At 47.3% G+C, this 19327-nt stretch overlaps 1 protein-coding gene across 2 annotated transcripts in view; it reads right to left on the bottom strand.

The window, feature by feature from the left end:
* Positions 1–19327, bottom strand: part of Kdm2 (Lysine demethylase 2) — a 52525-nt gene that overhangs the window by 15249 nt on the left and 17949 nt on the right. For both annotated transcript variants that reach the window (XM_077676554.1, XM_077676553.1), the window contains exons 8-13: positions 19172–19325; positions 14349–14464; positions 11259–11408; positions 9551–9763; positions 9289–9381; positions 7952–8032 (exon numbers count right to left, since the gene is read on the bottom strand). In XM_077676554.1, coding sequence (XP_077532680.1) covers positions 7952–8032; positions 9289–9381; positions 9551–9763; positions 11259–11408; positions 14349–14464; positions 19172–19325 — 807 coding nt within the window. The remainder of the gene's footprint in view (positions 1–7951; positions 8033–9288; positions 9382–9550; positions 9764–11258; positions 11409–14348; positions 14465–19171; positions 19326–19327) is intronic.

Here is a 19327-nt window from a genome sequence, read left to right as displayed (position 1 = left end):
CTCATTATACTGCTTATTTGAGCGATGTTCGCGTAAAAAGTGGTATGAGTGTTATTCAACAAGGCAATCTTTCGAATGAACCAAACGTGCATTTTGTCTTTATGGCCCCTTTAACAGCCGATTCATTCTGTGACAGTAGTGCAACTTCTGATCAAAGCAAAGTTTACGCTCTCCGACCTCACTTCTACATGACAGCCTATGACCCTTGCACTTAGTGGAGGTAGTGCGACACTGCAGACAACAAGTGCACCCGCCCCTTCGTGCAACCACACGCGAGTGTAGCACTACCCAGCAGCTGAGAGAATACAATTGCCATTCTGTGCTGCACAGCTCAGGGGTGGAACAGGGTACATGGGTTTGTTGGGAGCAGCCCTGGGAGCAAGTGCCTTTTGCAGCAAGCTTGCAGAAGCCAGAAAGGCATTTTTGGAACAGGTTTGGAGCAGCCAGAAACGACATCTGGAGCAGACGTAACACCATTTCACAACATTATGGCGCCTCCCTTATCTCCCGACAGGCCGCTGTGCAAGTCCCCTGCTGTCTACTATCTCAGGCATTCTACCATGCATTAGACCTACTCTGAAAGAGGAACACACTTCTTGTACTATGTCTAGTGTCTAGAGCAGTGGTTCTCAAATGGGGGTCCGCGAGAGCAATTTTCGGGTCCTCAAAGCCTCCTCCAAAACGTTTCCCCCGCCATTTTTTCCTTCATTTTGTCAGAACTTGCTGGCAATGGAAAAAGGTGGCTTCACCGCGTGACTTGCAAGGTTTAGTTTCTCCACGTAGCACGTATTTTAACATCTGCTTTTTGCGCAACACTCCAGCTATGAAAGAGACGAAAAAGAGACAGAGAAAAGGCAGAAGATTGTTGTTCACAAGGCTATTCAAAAGCAAATTGTTTAACATTACGACACGCATCGTCATTAAATTCAGACACGAAAGGCGGGCATTGAATAAGTGTGTGGACCAGGTAAGTTGTAAGTGCGAATTGTTTGACATTGTGACATCGATCCACATACATTTCATCGTGGGGTCCCCCGTCACTTTTGCAAGCCCAAAAAGGGTCCCCGACGCACTCATGGCTGAGAACCACTGGTCTAGAGGCTTACAAAATGCGGACTTATCTACCTACGGCCCCAGTGAGCGCGCCGCGTTATTACCGTTTGAAGGTCAAACCTCCCCCGCAGAGTCCAAGGGGATCAGATAACAGGCCTTGCTTGGTGTCCGGTAAACGCAGTGTTTATGCAAACCCAGGGCGGCATTCCGTAAAACAAGGTGTTCACGTGCATTTTTTTTTTTCGAAAAGCGGTTTCAGTACCTGCGAAGCTGAAGCTTTGCTCGTCACAAGGTTTATTTATTTATTTATTTACATACCCTAAAGGCCCCAAGGGGCATTACATGGAGGGGGGAGGGGTGGGGGGGAATTTACACAATCAATATTTAAAACACATACAACAGAAGGGAGAAAAAGAGAGTCGACGATTGTACGCCGCAGACTACGTAACTAGAGCTTGTCAGAAGGCACAATTAATGCTGGACCATCCTCCACTAAGCTAAGCTAGCCCAAACTTGATTTCAATTGAAGTTTATTTGTTCTTTTCCGAATACAAGAAAACACAGGGAAGGCAAAAGGTAGGTGACCAGCCTTCCCTTTGTTTCACAGGGAGTTTACTTGAAGTTCCAAACTCGTTTACACTTAAAGTTCGCAGGTGAAAATGAGTAATTACCTCAAAACAAAAAGCGAGCAGAGTTAACAAGTGAGGGCTAAGCATCCAAGACCCTGTTTGCTCAATACACGCAGCAACGGAAAGTTGCGGGCAGCAAAGCCAGCATTGCCAAAAATGGGCGACTAAATTGATAGCCACCTCCAATAAACTACAATCTTTTAAGCAGATATTAACCCACCGCGGTGGCTCAGTGGCTAAGGCGTTGCGCTGCTGAGCACGAGGTTGCGGGTTCGATTCCCGGCCGCGGCGGTCGCTTTTCTGATGGAGGCGAAAAGCAAAAACGCCTGTGTGTACGAGATTTCGGCGCACGTTAAAGATCCCCAGGTGGTCAAAATTAATCCGGAGCCCTCCACTACGGCGCGCCTCATCGCCTGCGTTGCGTCGGCGCGTAAAACCCTACAATCAGAATTAAGCAGATATTAATCTGTTTGTGATTACAAACAAAAACATTTTACTTTTTGTCATTTTTCATTGACTGTGGCGTAGTGGCCTACATCGGCAAACACAACCGTGCAAATGCAACACACCGGAATTCAAACAGATGGCGCATGGTGCCAGCGACCTTACGGCTAAGCCAAAGCCAAGTTCCATAGCCGCTCAAAGCCTTGATGAAAATGAAACCATAAACGTCTTGATGAAAGCAAAAACTCAATGCTTCAGCCAATTTTTCAGGCACTGGGCACCATGGCGGTTGTCTTTTGTGGCTTGATTCAGGCACTGCGGTGTAGGACGGCGCTGATAAACGGGTTTGGCGCAACAGGGGCAGTTCGGCACAGGAAAACAAGTTTGGCGCTCAATGGTGCAAATTAAGGGGACGTGCTCCTCCAAACAACTTTTTTTTTAATAATGAAGTTAGGAGGCTGAAATTTTCACAGCTTGTAGAGATTGAGCTCCTCTGGTCATATATGTAATCAGATTTTGAATAGCTGCTCCGGGTAAAATGTTACGCAGCATGACTTTCAGAAAAATGGCTTTTTTGTGCACACTTTTTTTTATAGTAAAAATTTTTTCTGAAACTTTTAAAATAGCCTTGGTGGTTCCTTATGAACTGCAGAGTGCACAAATCTACCTGAAAAAGCCTCATCATCATTTTACTCACCACGAAAAAAAAATGACTGGTAGTGTGCCTTTTTTTGTTCTGTATATTTTTGTTTTATGACCGTCAGAAATATCTAAGGACACAAATTGCATAATGAACAAGATTTGTGCACTCTACGTGTTATAATGAACATCTGTGCAAAATTTCATCCTGATACGACAACTTTAGGTGGGAAAATAAGTGTGCACAAACTCAGAAAACGGACAAAAACAACAAGCTGAGAAAAACGCAATTGAAAGTTTATTTCTTTGGCAGATTCAGAAATTCTTGCTCGAACAACATGAAATTTGGTGGGGATACAGTCTGAAATGTCCACATTGAGGTACTAAAACTAGAATGCTCCCGCTGCATAAGTTGCACCCTCACGGTTTTTGCTGGAGTAGTCCTTGGTATGGGACCGTTTCACCAGGCTGCGGCAATGGATTTGCCTTAGCAGTCAGCTTGGCACACATCTGCCTGATCCTACGCTGGTCACTTGCATTGCTTAGTCTGACCAGTTCTTCTGAAGGGAAGATTCCCAGTTCTTGAAAAACTTGCTCAAAGCTAGTGTGGCCCCTGTTGAACCACAACCCTGCGAGGGCAGTGGCAGTCTCCACTACAGTGAACTGCAGGTTGTACGATAGCGTCCTGTGCCAGATGCGCAGTGCTGCTTCCGTCTCCATGGCATGGGATGAGCAGTCGACATTTTTTTCACACACAAGAGGCATGAAAGGCTTGCCACACTTCCTCCTCTTGCTCATCAAGCTTTTGGTGGCGGCTAGTACAAGTAGTTTGACAGCACCTCAAAATCCAGGCAGAGACCAGTGTCAAGAGAAATGGCAGTGCCAACACTGTTGTGGCTCGTGTCTTTGCTTCTGCCAAGTACCATCAAAAATCACACTGAGGTCAGTCTGACCAGCTTGCAACGCAGTTACTTGCCTTGCTTCAGCAAGATTGTCAGAGACGCCTTTTGTGGCCGCAACATGAACTTTCTTGGCAGTGTTGTAGAACGTCTTTTGATGCTGTGGTTTTGGTAGACCAAGAATGGCACAAAACCTGCACAGCTGATCGTGTCCGATGCTAACCGCGCGTGCAGCGAGTACCGCTTTCACATTGACGGCGAAACTATCACGGGGACTTCCCCTGCAGAGTTCCGGTTTGCGGCCTCCGCGACCGACGGCGGCAGCGCGCTGCGACGAGTAAACAGAAGAAATCACTCCCGCAGGGCACTTCTCGTTTTTGCACTTCAGTTCCAGTACCGATGCGAGGCCCTTCCGCTTGTTCGCAACCTCGACTACGACGAGTTCGCACTTCCCGCACGTCGCGCACACGGTGCCACTCAAGGTCAGTCAGAGCGCCGACTTCACAGATAACTGCACCGCTCCCGTGGCTGGCTGTCTCCTCACCTTGGAAGGCTGCCGACTTCTTCTCCGATGCGCTAATAAAGCCGATATCTTCGCTGATAAAATCAGCCCCGCCTGGTAAAGCCGCGCTTGCAACGCTTGAAGGCCCGGCGCCGTTAGGCCTCACGGTGCCGGTCGTGCCGGCATTGGCCGTGGTCGTCACAATGCTTCGCCGCTTGCGCTTTCCTTTGAACCGGCATGAAGTACGCTGCTTCCGGCGACAAAAGTCACGCTTCTCCTCACCGTTCACGATTAAAAACACACGATAAGGAAATAGAAAAGATAGCACGAAGTAGCGAACGGAACGATGCGGGCGATGGCGGCTCACAAGCGGCAAGAGCCAATGGCGGTCCCGCTTTCGCGTCACGTGATTTAAATGCCCAGTGGGAGCTCGCAAAACAAGCGGGAAGAAACATTTTTTTAATTTTTTTTACGCGGAGATACGAAGCTGGCGAGCGGCTCGATCGAGAGAAGAAGGCTTGATCTACCTCTCTCAAGTGACCGAAATGGCGACGAGCCACGCTGCCGTGCGGAATAAATTCTCAAACCTGGCCGAAATTTGGCTTGATTGCGCGATTTCTTGGGTCACCGCGAGTCATTCAGACACATTTTTCACTAAGTTCTCGTTCGTATTTCGTTTTCATTTTTTTACCCATGAAAGAAGGATAGTCAAAGATGCTAATGCAAGGGAGCACAAAAAATCGGTATATTTCGAAAAAATCGCGTTTTTTCGACCCGCGTGTCCCCTTAAGGGGGGACGTGGCTTTCAAAATCAACTTTTTTATTTCTTTGTGGATTTTGATGAAAATTGGCACAGCAACTGGAAATGCTTCCGTGATAACACCATAAAAATTTCAAACTAATATTTTGAAAACTTTTTTATGTATTAAATTTTCTTTCTGTTCCGCTTGTACCGAGCTTGAGCGGCTTATAAAACACGATAGAAAACTTGTTCGAAGTGCTTTGCATTCCCAAATGAATGGACGAGGTCGTGACAGTTTTAGAATTTTTTTTTTACAACACAATGTTTTTTGGTTTTCATTTCTTTAGAGGTTAATGTGCAATAGGCATGTTGACTGTGAACGATTATTCGAATAAAAAAATCACAAAAAAAACAAATCTGGAAAACCAAGAGTGTCACGACCTGAACTGTTTATCAAGGAATGTAATGCAAGAAACGAAATCAAAATAGACCCAGCGGTCACAAAAAAATCCCTGGTACAAGCGACGGAGGTAGCAAAAAAAACTGTTTTGAGAAAACGGCTTCCGAAGTTGCAACATAGGTTTCACTTATCAAAAGTCGTCATGGTTGTAGCCTTTCATGTCCTTTTGAACATGGGGCTTCTGGAATGCCTTGCCTTGAAATTGGAGTGCCTTTTACAGCCTTTTTCTCTCCAGAAAACATCATTTTCAGCTCCTCCGTGAAGAGTACATACCCCACTTTGCAGACCAAACGAAGGGGGAGATGGGTTTCAATGGGCTTTCAATGCAAAGTAGGTTAGCTGGTTGGCTGTATTGCACTGAACAGCCTCCTTTTGCAGTGCTGTCACCATGGCAACAAGTTGAGCATTTTTTTTAATTAAATTTGAACATTTTTGGCTTTTTTTTTTATGTTTTATCATCTTGCCTGGCACAGCAACTTAGTACTCATACGTGCAGAGGTGTTCATTGCCAAAAGTTTGCATACCACAAGGATGAAAATGAGCTACTTTGAAGCTTGGTAGAGTATTCTGCATAACTCCCAACTTCAATGCAAGAGCATATTTTTTTAATACTTTTGACATTCAAGGCATCCAATATTTCTAGCAGCAAAGCCAGTATGCCCTAAGCAATGGTATCAATAATTTCCCTAAAAAATCACCGTTAAATGCTGCGACAGTAACGTACATTTTTAATGCAGAGAACATATTTTTATTCCTATATTACTAACTCAAACCTGTTTGCATGAAAATTACAAGTGCACGGGAAACGTTGCGCAATACGGGCGATATGGCTCGCGCGCATCGTAGCGCACGCTTACCGCGACATATCGAACTTTAATTATCCCTGATATGGCTTGTCAGGTCGCTTTTAAGATTAAATCTAACGTCGCAGGCATTAATTACAACTACTGGCGTTCAATCGTAACCGGTTGCCCAGTCATGTGCTGCTCCAATGCGCGTCGGCTATGCCGTGCGCGCCAGCGCGTTTGACGCGTCGACCGTTTCTTTTTCAAGGCTAGCGAGTCCACAGTCAAAACACAGCAATAACTAAGCGTGTAAACATGGCAAACCCGACTAAAAGGTCACTTCACGAACCGCTATCGCAAGCGCGCACACCGCGTCACCCTCCGGGGTCTGGCGACGGTAGAGTCACGCGCACCACGAAGCGTTCGATGACCTCCTCCTTTCGAGCCACACAACTTCCCGTAATCTGGCTCGCGATCTCAGGCATTCCCATCGCGATAACGTGCGTGTTGAATACCACAGATTGAACAGAAACTCGGCCGAGCGAAGCGGCGAAAATGAACTCAATGCGCTCGCTACGCAGCTCAGGCGGCCGCCATCTTGCGTTGCGCCCGTGACATCCAATCAGGAGGGTCGTTGTTCTGGGAGGACCAATAGCGCTTCAGCATCTATTTCTAGCTTCGTTTGTGCGTCGTTTCTTTTCTGCCGTTTGTGCGTTTGTGAATGAACGAAGATAAAAGAGACGAGCGGAACCGGAAAGACGATCGCTCGGCCGATCTAACCATATCAAAATGGCCGCGCCCGGTGGCACCGTTGCGGAGATAGAGCGCTCCGAAAATTGCCGTTTTTTCGCCCTTTTGCGCTGATAGTTTGTCACCGCGCCTGACAAAAGTATTTTTTTATGCCACTTTGCGACGCTTTTCAGCGTAAAAACTTTGCAGACGCATAGAATAGGAAACATAGAAGCCGAATATGCGGGTTTCAAAAAAACGATGTTTTGGTCATTTTTCCGAAGTTGAAAGCCGCGTCCCCCCTTAAGGGGAGACACTGCTCTTGAAAAAACTTTTTTAATTTTTGAGCAAACTCTGTGAAACTTCTCAGACTTGTTGCTTTTCCTCCACTGATTCTAAATATGGCATTATTTTTTTGTTGGTCAATTAGGTCCCGAGATAATTACAGGTAATTAACTATTTTTGGAGGAACAATAGACAAAACTGTGTTGGTAAGAAAACTTTAATCTTTACATTTTCCAACACCATGAACACTGGTGAGTGCAATAAGGCTATCAGTTTTTTTATGCGTCGCTTGGAACTAATTTTACTGCTCATTAAACCTTGGTGGCAACACTGGCAAGGAGCCATTTTAAGTGCCAACTTCAAACACTGAAGTTTAATGAGCTGTAAAATTAGTTCGAAGCGACGCATAAAAAAACTGATAGCCTTATTGCACTCACCAGTGTTCACGGTGTTGGAAAATATAAAGATTACAGTTTTCTGACCAACGCAGTTTTGTCTATTGTTCCTCCAAAAATGGTTAATTACCTCTAATTATCTCAGGACCTAATTGATTAACTAAAACAATAATGCCATATTCGAAATCAGTGGGGGAAAAGCAGCAAGACTGACAAATTTCACAGAGTTTACTTAAAAATTAAAAGAAATAGTTTTAAGAGGGGTGTCCCCCCTTAAGCAGCTGTTCCACCCCTGGTAGCTATAAAGTACTCTCTACCATTACGCAGCGAAGCTGTGCAGACGAAAGTGCTCTTCCAACAAAACAGTTCCCAACGCATGCACCACGCACCTTGCTTTCGGACCAGAACAGCACAGGCTTGTCGGTGATCGCGAGCAATGGATCGTCATGCTTGTGCTCTTTCACCAGGCGCTGCAAAGGGTTGAGGAGGCACCGTCAGCAAATAATGCATCCATGTTTAGAAGTGCACAATCAGGAGAATCAAAAATTTTTCGAGCAGGAAAAAAACCAACCAGCTTAACAGTGCCCAGAAGTTTCGAGAGTAACAGCTCGTAAATGTACTTCCTTTCAATCTAATAGCGTCAATCCAATCCTAGACATGTCGGAGTAGCTAGCTCATTTAGAGCTCCCGAGAGGCTGCCCAAAGAAAAACTGCAAGGGACGATGTACACTTAAAGGGACGGACAACCGATTTTTGTCGCGTATATGTTCTCTAGCTCATATGAAAGCCAGCGTTTTATATAGCCCGATAACCACAAGCAATTTCTAAACAAACTGGCGGAAATAATTTTAATTTGGCAGCAAACTTCCTGAAATCGGAAGGGTGGCGGTTCGTAGTGTCGAAACTTGACACTACAATATGTGTCCCTGTCACGTGACCTGCAAACCTAGCAGCTACTGTAACTGCTGAAACGTTTATTTGCGTATTGAAAACCTTTTAAAACAAGTATTTGTACAAGGTTAAATTGCATATGTATTTCTAAACATTATTCTGAAATTTTTAAAGACACGCCGCCCGCCGTCGCTGGGTGCCTCTCAGCATGCCTCTCAGAGTGGCTAACTGAGCCTCCATGCCCAGAATCAACGGCAGCGTTCAGTAAACAGACCCAGCGAAGGAGCTTTGACGATTCTGCCTGAGTCAGGGGCGTTTGTTCTGCCAAAATATTTGATTTCAGTTTCCAAATACGCCAACGACAGCATAAAAAAAAAAAAAAAGTCGCGCCCGGGGAGAATCGAACTTCCCGCCTCCACAACGTGCGGCCAGATTCTACCTATCGTCTATCCCAACAGATGGCGCGTTCGTGCAAAATAGACCGTTGCATTAAAAAAACACATAAAGGAGCAGGAAAGCCTGCCATTCAAACTTTTTTAGCTGGGAACAAGTTTTTAAATATCGTTTTTTATTTCGCATACAAATAAAAGTATGTTGCCGAGCTACTCTATGTCATGGTTGCCAGCATTAGTTTTGGGAGGGACACATACGGCTCGTAGATAAAAAAATTCGGTTTAAAAAGTTCTAGGGCGTTATCAGCAAAACCGTTTCTCGTCAAGGTGCTTTAAGTGATGCCCTTTCATTTGGGATAGAGAATATATACTCGACAAAAATCGGTTGTCTGTCCCTTTAAATGCGAGGCAGAAATTTTCATAAAAAGAGAGCCAAAACTAACCTTTGCGTCAGCCAGCAGTGCATCGGGGTCCCTCACCAAATCAGGGACAAACTTCTTGTTGGGTGGCAGCTTTTGAAGCCAGCGAATTATCATCTGCAATGGTAGAAAAAACAAACACAAGAGGTCATGTAGCGTCAGGAAGTGTTGCACTGCTTCAACGCTACAGTCCAATCCCCTCATAACAATATCGGTTACAACAATGTATCGAATGTAATAATGAAGAGTTGCTAGGTAAGCAGGAGGCCCGCCAAGAGAAACTGACCCGCAGCCCGTCGACCTCCCGGCGAGTGAGGTGGACATGTCCGGGGGGAAAGGTTCGGCGGCCGGGCTCCTCGGCAGAGTCGAGCGAGTCCTCGTTGGGGACCGTCGGACTGCTGCCGCCGGCACCATTGGACTTAGGCGACAGTGTGCTCAGGTCCAGGAACGAACTCCCGTCGAAGGATCGACCACCTACGCCCGCTGGCTGCTGTGGGGCCTGGAAAACAGAGCACAACAGACCTCAGCTGCAGCCCTAACTGAGGGACCTATTAAGTCTCAAACAGCTTAGCGCACAGCCCGCGGGTGAAACATCGATAGTAGGTAGGTGTTTCCCTGATCTGTTGGTAGCTACTGAGATGTGGTGCCGAAATCCCACTGAGGCGAAGGTGCACATGAACAGTCACTCACTCTTTCACTCATTTGCAGAATTCAACGCACTAATCACAGTTTGGTACACTTTGAGATAGCATTATTTGGTTTACATCGATGATGTTTGTGAAAAAGACAGCAATGTCTGCCCAATGAAGATTTGAAGATTTACTTCCCCATTCTGATGACTGGTAAAGAGAACATGCTCACATATTTATTTTGAAATTGTGTCCCAAACTGTGTCATTAGAGGATGCACTCCCAAGACTTCCATTTGAAGTAAAATTTAATTTTGCATTTTAGTGGTTTCGCATTATGGTTTAATGCTGAAACTACATCTCGGCTGTAAGGTCCAGTGTAACGAGGGCTACAGATTAATTCAGACCACGTGAGGATCCTTTGTCAGCTAGCTCCGAGGATTTGGAGAATTCTTTCGGGCTGAGAAACGAAAATTAGGAGTAATCATCGGCAGCGAGATTAAGATGAACGCGAAGAACTGGACACCACCAAAAAGTGCCCATGACGGGGCGCCGGGAACGATTTGAGTGCACGTAAAGAACTACTCGCTGTAGCCCTTAGGTGCCCCAAGCTGTTTCTCGAGGCTGTGCTGATGTTTATACGAACCAGCATATATGGTTCATGTTTCAGACTCTCTCATTGGTTGCATGCCCTTCGTACACTTGAGTTGTCCTGTGGACACACACTGATTTGGATGCTTCTTCGTGTGCTCCTCTGTCCTGATCTACCGTAACCCCCGTTTTTATTAATCCTTAAACCTTTTAATTTCCCCAAGCATGACTTTTATTCGAGCTACGACCTAGCTGATACACACACACACACACACACACACACACACACACACACACACACACACACACACACACACACACACACACACACACACACACAAAGAAGAAAAAAAAAGGAGAAAAGAGCGCAAGTTTAACAAAAAGCTTTCAATAATCAAAAAACATCTCACACTGAAACTGGCAGAAATATAAACATATGGAGCTTGCCATTGTTACAGAGAGGTATGGGAGCTAGAACAAGAAGCCTGCATACAGAGCATGAATCGAACTCAGCAAACAAAGGAATGGACATCTATAGTTCCTTCCCCAAGTTGCGTGCAGCACAGTCGAAGCTACGAGGCAGCTCCACCTGCCCAGTAGGGGGACAGAAATGCGCTTCCAAGGTTCTAACGCACACAGTTGCTTCCCTTCAGCCGGCGTTGGCAGAAAGTCACCACGAGTTAGACACGTTCAATGGGCAGCCTCCACAGCCTATGAAATAAAAGCCCTCTTGGGCACAGAGATAACTCGGGTGAAAAGTGGCGGGGCCACTTGCCTGCTGCTGGGCCCCCCGCTTGGGGCCGTCGACGGGGTCCCCGTCCTCGTTGCAGGTGAGGTGGTTGATGCCCAGCAGGCACTGCACGTATCTCTGCAGCACGTACCACAGCATCTCCCGGTAGAAGGGGTAGCGGAACTTCACGGGCACCTGCACACATGCGAGCACAAGGAGACGAAGATGAGGGAGCAAATCTGGGAGCAGTCGTTGGAGGTGCAACATTCAATGGCAACTGTACTGCAGCAGCAAGTATCCGATGCCATACCGGGCGAACCTCAAGCAGTTAACTGACCAAGAGCCCTACGTAATTATATAAGCAAGAATCAAATCAGCTTTCACTGCTTTAGTCCAGGCTCCATAAAAAATAACCGTGCCAGCACAGGCTCTTTCGTGTTCTAAACAGCATTGCCGTTCCAGCCAGGCAGCAAAAATGGCAAAATGTGCTCTACACTGACAGTTTTCTGCGAGATTCTTAAACCCCTCCAGAACTGTAAAATCTTTTCGCTGATTTTTTTTGTTTTTTGCACAATGCAGCACTGTGAATAAAAACTGGACCTCTTAATACCTACCCAGTCTCAGCCCTCAAACTCACCTTCTTGCTTGTTCCCTGAACCCAACACTAAACCGCAATAGTAACTACAGTGGCACCCCGCTGATACGTCCCCCGGACTTACGATGACCTGTTTCTTACGCAGATCACCACGGTCCCGGCAAAGTTCCCATAGAAACAATGCATTAGAAACCCCGATGATATGGCGCCCAGGTGCACGTGGTCTGCTTCATACGACGGACCCAGGCGCGGATAAACCGGCATTTTCCCCATATTTTACACCGCTTCGCCGCCTTGTCCCGACCTTTCTTTATTCTTAACCCCCTTTTTAGCTACGCGGGCCAGACCACTTGGTGAACAGTTGTAAGCAAGCAGGTGAGTACTCGTGAGCAGGAGTTAATCTTCGATTGCCCCAGTGGCAGCAGTATGCCATCGAGCCAACCACGAGAAGTCGAAGTTCAGGTGCCAGGCGGACCGTGAATGTGAAGCTCCCGTCGAGCCGCCGCCGAAAGCGAAAACACATACGACGCAACTCTGTGGTGATGACCGAACACCAGTTTTCCCCACCTGCTCGATCCAAGTTTCTTCCTTTCACGACACGCTCTCTCTCCCTATATTTCTGCTCTCTGCTTATCAGTGCCTTTCAAAGCTGCGTTGTCACTCTGCTCCTTTCTTTGCTAGGGCACCTCGAATCCCGCGTGTCCGCCGCAAGGGTGGAGACACATACACGTTGGCACCGCCATTTTGGGTCAATCGCTGGCCGCTGCAGCAAGTCACTGTAGCAAGACAGCGCTGTAATTTTCGCAGCAGCACGGCTTACAAGCGAATTGTGAAGTATCTTATCTATTTCGCGTTGCTAGGTCTTGTGGGAAACGAAAACAGTCCTGTGTTGAGCACTTTTACCCAATAGCGACGGCAGGGTATCGTTCGAAGGGTGTCTCCACCCAGCACGGAATGCTGTTTTTTTTTTCCATCTCTGCCTTGTACTCTCGTTTGTACTATCGTTTCTTTCTCTTGGCTTTGGCAGTCTCATACCACTTTTGCCCCTCCCAATTTGCTCGACTACGTCGGCCTTATCTCGCGCGCGCAAGGCGCAGAGCTGGCGGGCACTAATAGTGCCGGACGACACACGTGGCGCTTGGCTGGCAGGCTAGCTCAGACGCTGTGGAGCGGAAGGGGGCAGAACATAGGCTTTACTTTTTTTTTTTTAACTTTGGATTTCAGCTAAAGGTTCGAGAATCGCACAAGGACGCACTAAATATTGAATTTTAAATAAGTTCTCACCTCACCTCTCGCGTGAGACTGTCTACTAGGCCGGCATTTACCCACACCCCGGTCGTACTACACCCCAGTCGTACGACGCTTTCTCACTGTCCCTTGAAAGTCGTATTATCGGGGTTTCACTGTAGCATCAACGCATGACCAGCACTGACATAGTTGACCACACTATACACTCTTAAGGAAAACATGTCAAAACTGAGGAAATTGTATTATGGGTGTACATATAATAGCCCCTACGACTCTTAAATTACATTGTGTGCTGAAATGAGTACGCATGCGAAGCTCCCAGCATACAAAAGGTACCACAGATGGCCTCACAGCACTACTCAAGTTTTTGGCAATACAGCGTGGACCGCTTATAAAGCATTTCGTGGGAGCTGTGAAAATCCGCATTATAAGCGATATCACACTATAAAGAAAACACGTGAGAATCCAACCACATTGTCATCTACCTTTCAATCATTCTGCGTTTATTACCACTCAAACGAGTACCTTATAAAAACAGAAGCATGGTTTTCATTTCGCCTTTTTAGATGCGAAGCAGCTTATGGTCGCGCCTGTGCCCTCCGCCGTTGTGTGGTGTCCACACCCCCACTGCACATGCGCATCCCCCTCCCCCTCTTCTCCTCTTTTTGTCCCATCTCCTCTCCTCTCCGGGATTGCGCAACGAATGGCAACGCCTGCGGCTCCGTGCGCGATAATGCGGAGCAGCTTAGGGTTAGAGGCGCGACGGTAGCCGCTGCATACTCCCGCTGGGGGCACCACTGTAGCTCCGCGGTATAAATGATGCGTGCGCGTGCTGGCTGCTTCGCATACTACTCAGGGTACCCCTACGGGAAGATGGTGAAATTTTTTCCTCAGGGAGCGTGCTCTGTCAAATGGTTGATTCCGTTTTCCTTTTCTTTTTTTCTCGTGACCCTAAAATGATGCCTTAGCTAAACCGGTTGATCAGCAGACCTGCCAAAAAAACCACACTACAAACGGTATTGGGCTTCGGCCAACCGCCTTTTAAGCGGCATGCTTCTGCATTAAGTTCTATGGGAGGCAAACCAGTAGTCACAAAAACCGGCGTTATATCTGGTCCAACAGTAAAAGCGGTTACGTTCTAAGCGGTCTACACTGTAGTTTGGGACCCGTGTGCATGGTCAGTGGAGTGTCTCCAATTGGTGCTCTGCCCGACTGCACCACAGTGGTGATGCAGTGACCTTGCCCCTCTCCCCCCTGCAGAAAAAGTCGCAGAAGGCACGAGGCACACTCACATGCGTGGCATCTTCAATCTGGCAGATCTGCAGCTGCTTCTCAATGCCATAGCTGTGCAAGAAGTTCCCTCCAAACACCAGCGCATCTTCCGGGGTGTACACAGCATGAATCCATCCTGCAAGAGATATCAGAGGCAGGACGATCAGGTACCGCATTTACTCTAATCTAACGCGCACCTTTTTTCCGGAAAAAAATAGGTGCCAAAATCGCATGCGCTTACACTCTAGTACGACTCAAAACTGCGGCGCCGTATGGTCCTATCGTCATCAAAGTTTCAAGATGGCTGCTTGACTGCTGAATGCGTAGCCAGCGCTTCGTAGTCGGCGCATGTTTGCCTTTTGCTGTCTGCGTAGTCCTTTTTTGCGTCCCTCTGTTCTTGCGCCATGAAAATCCCAACCACGAAGACAAAGTGAGTTCACCACGATGCTGCGATTAAGAAGAGTCATCTCGTGTGCGGAAAGCGACCTAATTCGGGCCGCATCACTTGCGTTCAGTGTTCCGGACACTTGTGCGCAGAACTGGCGCAAACAAAAAGAGAAAATTTTCACAAGCAAGGCGACACGGAAAGGGTTCAGCGGACCAAAGAGGGGGCGATATCCCCAAATAGAAGACCCGCTGGCGGGGTATGTGCAGCAGCAGCGAGCGGCTCAGAGACCCGTAACGACAGAGCTGCTTGGGTTGCGATGGCGCTGCCTTGGACTGTCGTCGTGGTGACTGTCTTACCGGCAATAATCAGCACATTTCATTTCATGCCACCTTTGGAATATTCCTTCCTTGTTCCAAGTGAGAAAAAGTTGCATTTTTGTATTAAGTAATGAAAGTCTAGCGCGCATTACAATCGAGGACATAGCGTTTCTTTCTTCTTTGGACCATGAAAAATGGGTGCACGTTACAATCGATGGCGCGTTAGACTCGAGTAAATACGGTATGTGCAGTCTTAGCGCCATGAGACATCTGTTTGCCACAATCATAATCGGCACACCTCTGCTAAAATTCACTGTCATGGCCCGTGTGGCCAACGAGAGTGCATTAGGCGTGGAAACCACTGTAGGGAGGCTCCACAGCGACACTTCACGAGGTTTCTCACGTGACACAAAACACAACCATTTGTGCACGGCTTGCTACACGTCACATGACTAGAATCTGATTGATGTGAGTGTTAAGAGTCGTTTTCGAGCAGTTCTTGGCGCAGCAAAATGGGATTTTGTACCAAACAGAGAATTTTGGAGCAGAAAAACACACTCTTTTGAACAGGGTGTCTAGCAAATTGCCTAATTCGATTTCCCTGACTTTTCCAGGTTTTCCATGACCATTTTAGTTGAAATTTCCTGACCTATAGAACAGGCGCCATTTTGTGGGAATGGTCTGTGAAGCATATAACAAGCGTAGAGAAAAGCACATTTGTTGCAACTGCCCTAATTCTCAAAATGCCCTTTGATTAACTAAAGTTTGTTTGTTCAGTTTGAGGTTTGCTTGCCTTCAGTTATGGCTTGAGAGAGTTTACTTCATCTTGCAGGACAGAAGCTTCAAGTTGCACTTCAGTGAGCACCGTTTACTTTTTTTCTTGATTGACCTGGCTTGACATGCAACATGATTCTAAGGCATGTCTAAGACATGATGACACCTATACCATATGTCATGTTCCTTTTTGATTGTGTAATTCTGGCTCCTGATATCATAAGAAAGAGGTGCTTTTAAGATTAGCTCCCAAAAAGCACTGCCTTTTAAATTTCGCAAAAAAAAGGGGGGGAGGAGGGGGGGGGGGGGGGCGTTGTGCGTGCGATTTGGGCACCATCTACACAGCCCCTCTGCGCAAGTGCCCCTAACAACCTAAGCCAGCTGCGAGCTGCGTGAACCGCACCGAGAGTTTTTGCACGCGATTCGTTTGTGGGCGGTATTTTCACGGCCGCGTCGATGATTTCGCGCCCGCAGTAGCTCCTTTCCGGAACAAACAAGTGTGTTCGTGCCTTGAGTAGCATTTCAAAGAGCGGTTGAAGTGGTCGTTGGAGCAACTGCACTACTCCGCGGCCGATGCCGCCGCCACATTGTTGGCGCCTGCCGCTCGGCACGCACCGTGCGGTGGTTTCCGCAGCGGCGTCAGCGCGCCTCTGGCATGCGCGTGCGTGGTGCGTTTTCGCTTGCAGAAGAACCAGAAAACGTTTCATGCAGTTCACGCTTTCGTCGCGTGCGAACATGTTGCATTCGGTAACTTCTTGGGGGCCTCCAACACTGGTTTCTCCTACTCTAAAACTGTGTGGGCAGGCCCCGAAGTGGTTTTCCCTGACTGGTACTACTTGATTGAAAAATTCCGACAATTTCCTGACTTTTCCAGGTGGCTCGAAATTCCCTGACTTTTCCCGGTTTTCCAGGTCGCTAGACACGCTGTTGAAGAAGCAAGAAGTGTACTTCGGAGGAGTAAGCTGGGCTAAACTGGGACACCGAAATGTTCTCTGAAGCAGAAAAAGAGAGAAAAAAAGCCCACTTCTAATGATGTTTACAATGCTCGCAAAAAACAATTTGCGAACATCCCAAATAGGAAATCTGTGCACATCTTTCTAAACGATGGTAAATGCCAATAAATAGGCACACTCCAGCTGCCAAATGATTTCAAAACAATTAAAGGCCACAATACAAGGCCATCTTGTTTAAAAATAACTCTGTGTAGTAACGCACAACAGTCGTGAACAAGAAAGACAACCCACGATTATTCACAAAATTTAGGTGACTCCCAGAAAGCTGCAAAATTGACTCAGATTTTGTATCGTTCACCCCCCCCCCCCCCATTCCCCCCCCATTTCCCCCCTTATTTCCTCTCCTTGAAAAGAAAAGGCGTCTTGAGCGAGCACGACTTATTATTTATAGGTTCATGTTGCAATCATATTTGCTGCGAAAAAGGCGGTCACAGGTGTTTTGCCATGATGCAGCGTGACAAGAATGAAACTTCTGCTTGAAGCTGTCAAATACACTTGCCAGCAAAATATTCACATGGGTCTGTCTGGGTTGGCGAGAGCTGTCTTTGGCACATTAATGCACAATAACATCTAAAAACAAAAAAGCGCAAAGGCGAAAAGAACGCAAACAGGCGGACCGGTGCTTGTCGATCTTCTTTTTCTGGTCTTTATTCTCCGCACTGTTTCTCTTTTGTTCAAAATGTATAATCAAGCCGTGCTCCATAATATTGTTATACTTAGTTCGGCAGTTCCATTATATCTGGCAACATTCTTCTTGTCCCATAAAATTATATATATACAGTTAAACCTTGATGTAACGAAGTCGGTAAAATTCGCAATTTACTTCGTTACATTGAAATTTCGCTACATTGAAATTCGTGGTTATAATGAAGTGTTCATCCCGTGAAGCGTTTCCTGCAAAAGAAAACGTGGCGGGCATACACGGCTGGCGCACTGTTTGTTTCTACCGGAGCTTAATCGTCTATGCGGGCGTTAGCATGAACCACATGGAGCGTTTTTTCCCCACAAGAACAAGCATGCTGACGCACCCGCGGAGACCACCAGCGCAGTGCGGGTTGCTCCAGCGACCGCTTCCAACCGCTCGCTGAAACGCAACAAGAGGGGAAAACGAGAGGGGTATGCGAGAAAAAAAGCGGATAACGTGGGCGAAATTTTCACTAAAAAACGTCCTACGCTGCGCTTACAAAAGCGCCTAACAAATATCCTCCGTGGCGGTAAGCCTTAATCGTCTGGCAAGCCGGCATCCCCGAGCGCTTCGAAGCTCCCGCCATAGGGTGCGCGCCGCCCCATTGGCGAAACTGGTCAGGCTCCTCTCACTACCGTGCGCAGCGCGTCACTTCCTGGCTGAGGCAAAAGCCGCCGCCTACGCGCAATAGCGGACGCGGGTGTGAAAAAAACGCGCACGCAAGGCTCATAAAGATTCACAAATGCTTGCTGGAACGATGAAACCCAACAAGCATGAGCGAACTCGAATGAAGGGCAAAGCGGCAGCCCCGCCAGAGAAGATTAGGCTTACCGCTGCGAAGCATATCTGATGGGCGCTTTCGTAAGCGACGCGTATGACGTTATACTGTGAAAAATTCTCCCACGTTATCCACTTAGTTTTTCGCGTGCCCCTCTCGTTTGCCCCTCGAGCTGGGTTTCAGCAAGCGGTTACAAGCGGTCGCTGGAGCAACCCATATCGCACGGGTGGTGTCCGCGGCTGCGTCAGTGCGCCTGTGGCTTGCGGGGCGCATTTTGCGTTTTTGCGGGGAGAAGACGCTCCATGCGGTTCACGCTGATGCCCCCGTAGACGATTAAGCTCCGACAGAAACAGAAACAGTGCGCCAGCCGTGTATGTACGTCACGCAGTTTGTAGGCAAGGGGCTCGCTCACCGACTCCGTGGCTTGCATGTATCTGCGGCATTGGGCGGCCCGTTTCGCCGTTCGCGTTTAATTGAGACCCCATTTCGGCGCTTGCGTCTTTCAAAATATACCTCTACAAACTTAAATTCCACGCCTCGTTCTCCATGAAACTTCGTTACATTGAAATTCCGGCAAATGGGACTTCGTTACACAGAGGGTGAAAATACATGGTGTGCATACACTTGAAGTTACAAAAAATTCCGTGGTTCGTTACATCGAGGGTTTCGTTAGATCGAGGTTTAACTGTAGACCTATTAACCTGAACGCACAAAAAAAAAACCTTGGCTCTGGGAAGTAAAATAGCATGAGCTCTACTCTTAACTAGTGCAACAATCGTACTAAGCTGGTCATGCCACGATTATTGGTCAGCATACATGCAAGGCAGCCCACAGGCTTGACTTGGCTGCATGCTAGCACGAAATGCCACAGGCTGTCACACAGCATACCTGTAGGAATGAAAAAGGTGTCTCCTTCGGTCAGGGTGACACGGTCACACTTCTCCACTGTTTCGCCAAAGAAGACGTCCCCCTGCTTGCCAGAGAGCACCCACTGTTCGTACAGCTGGAAGTTGCGCTTGGTTGGCGGAATCAACCAGAACACCT

This window comes from Haemaphysalis longicornis, unplaced genomic scaffold, assembly GCF_048455015.1.
Source record: "Haemaphysalis longicornis isolate Haplotype H1 unplaced genomic scaffold, Haemaphysalis longicornis Haplotype H1 scaffold_7, whole genome shotgun sequence".
NCBI classification, from domain to species: domain Eukaryota; kingdom Metazoa; phylum Arthropoda; class Arachnida; order Ixodida; family Ixodidae; genus Haemaphysalis; species Haemaphysalis longicornis.
This window is presented reverse-complemented; position numbering and strand designations above follow the sequence as displayed.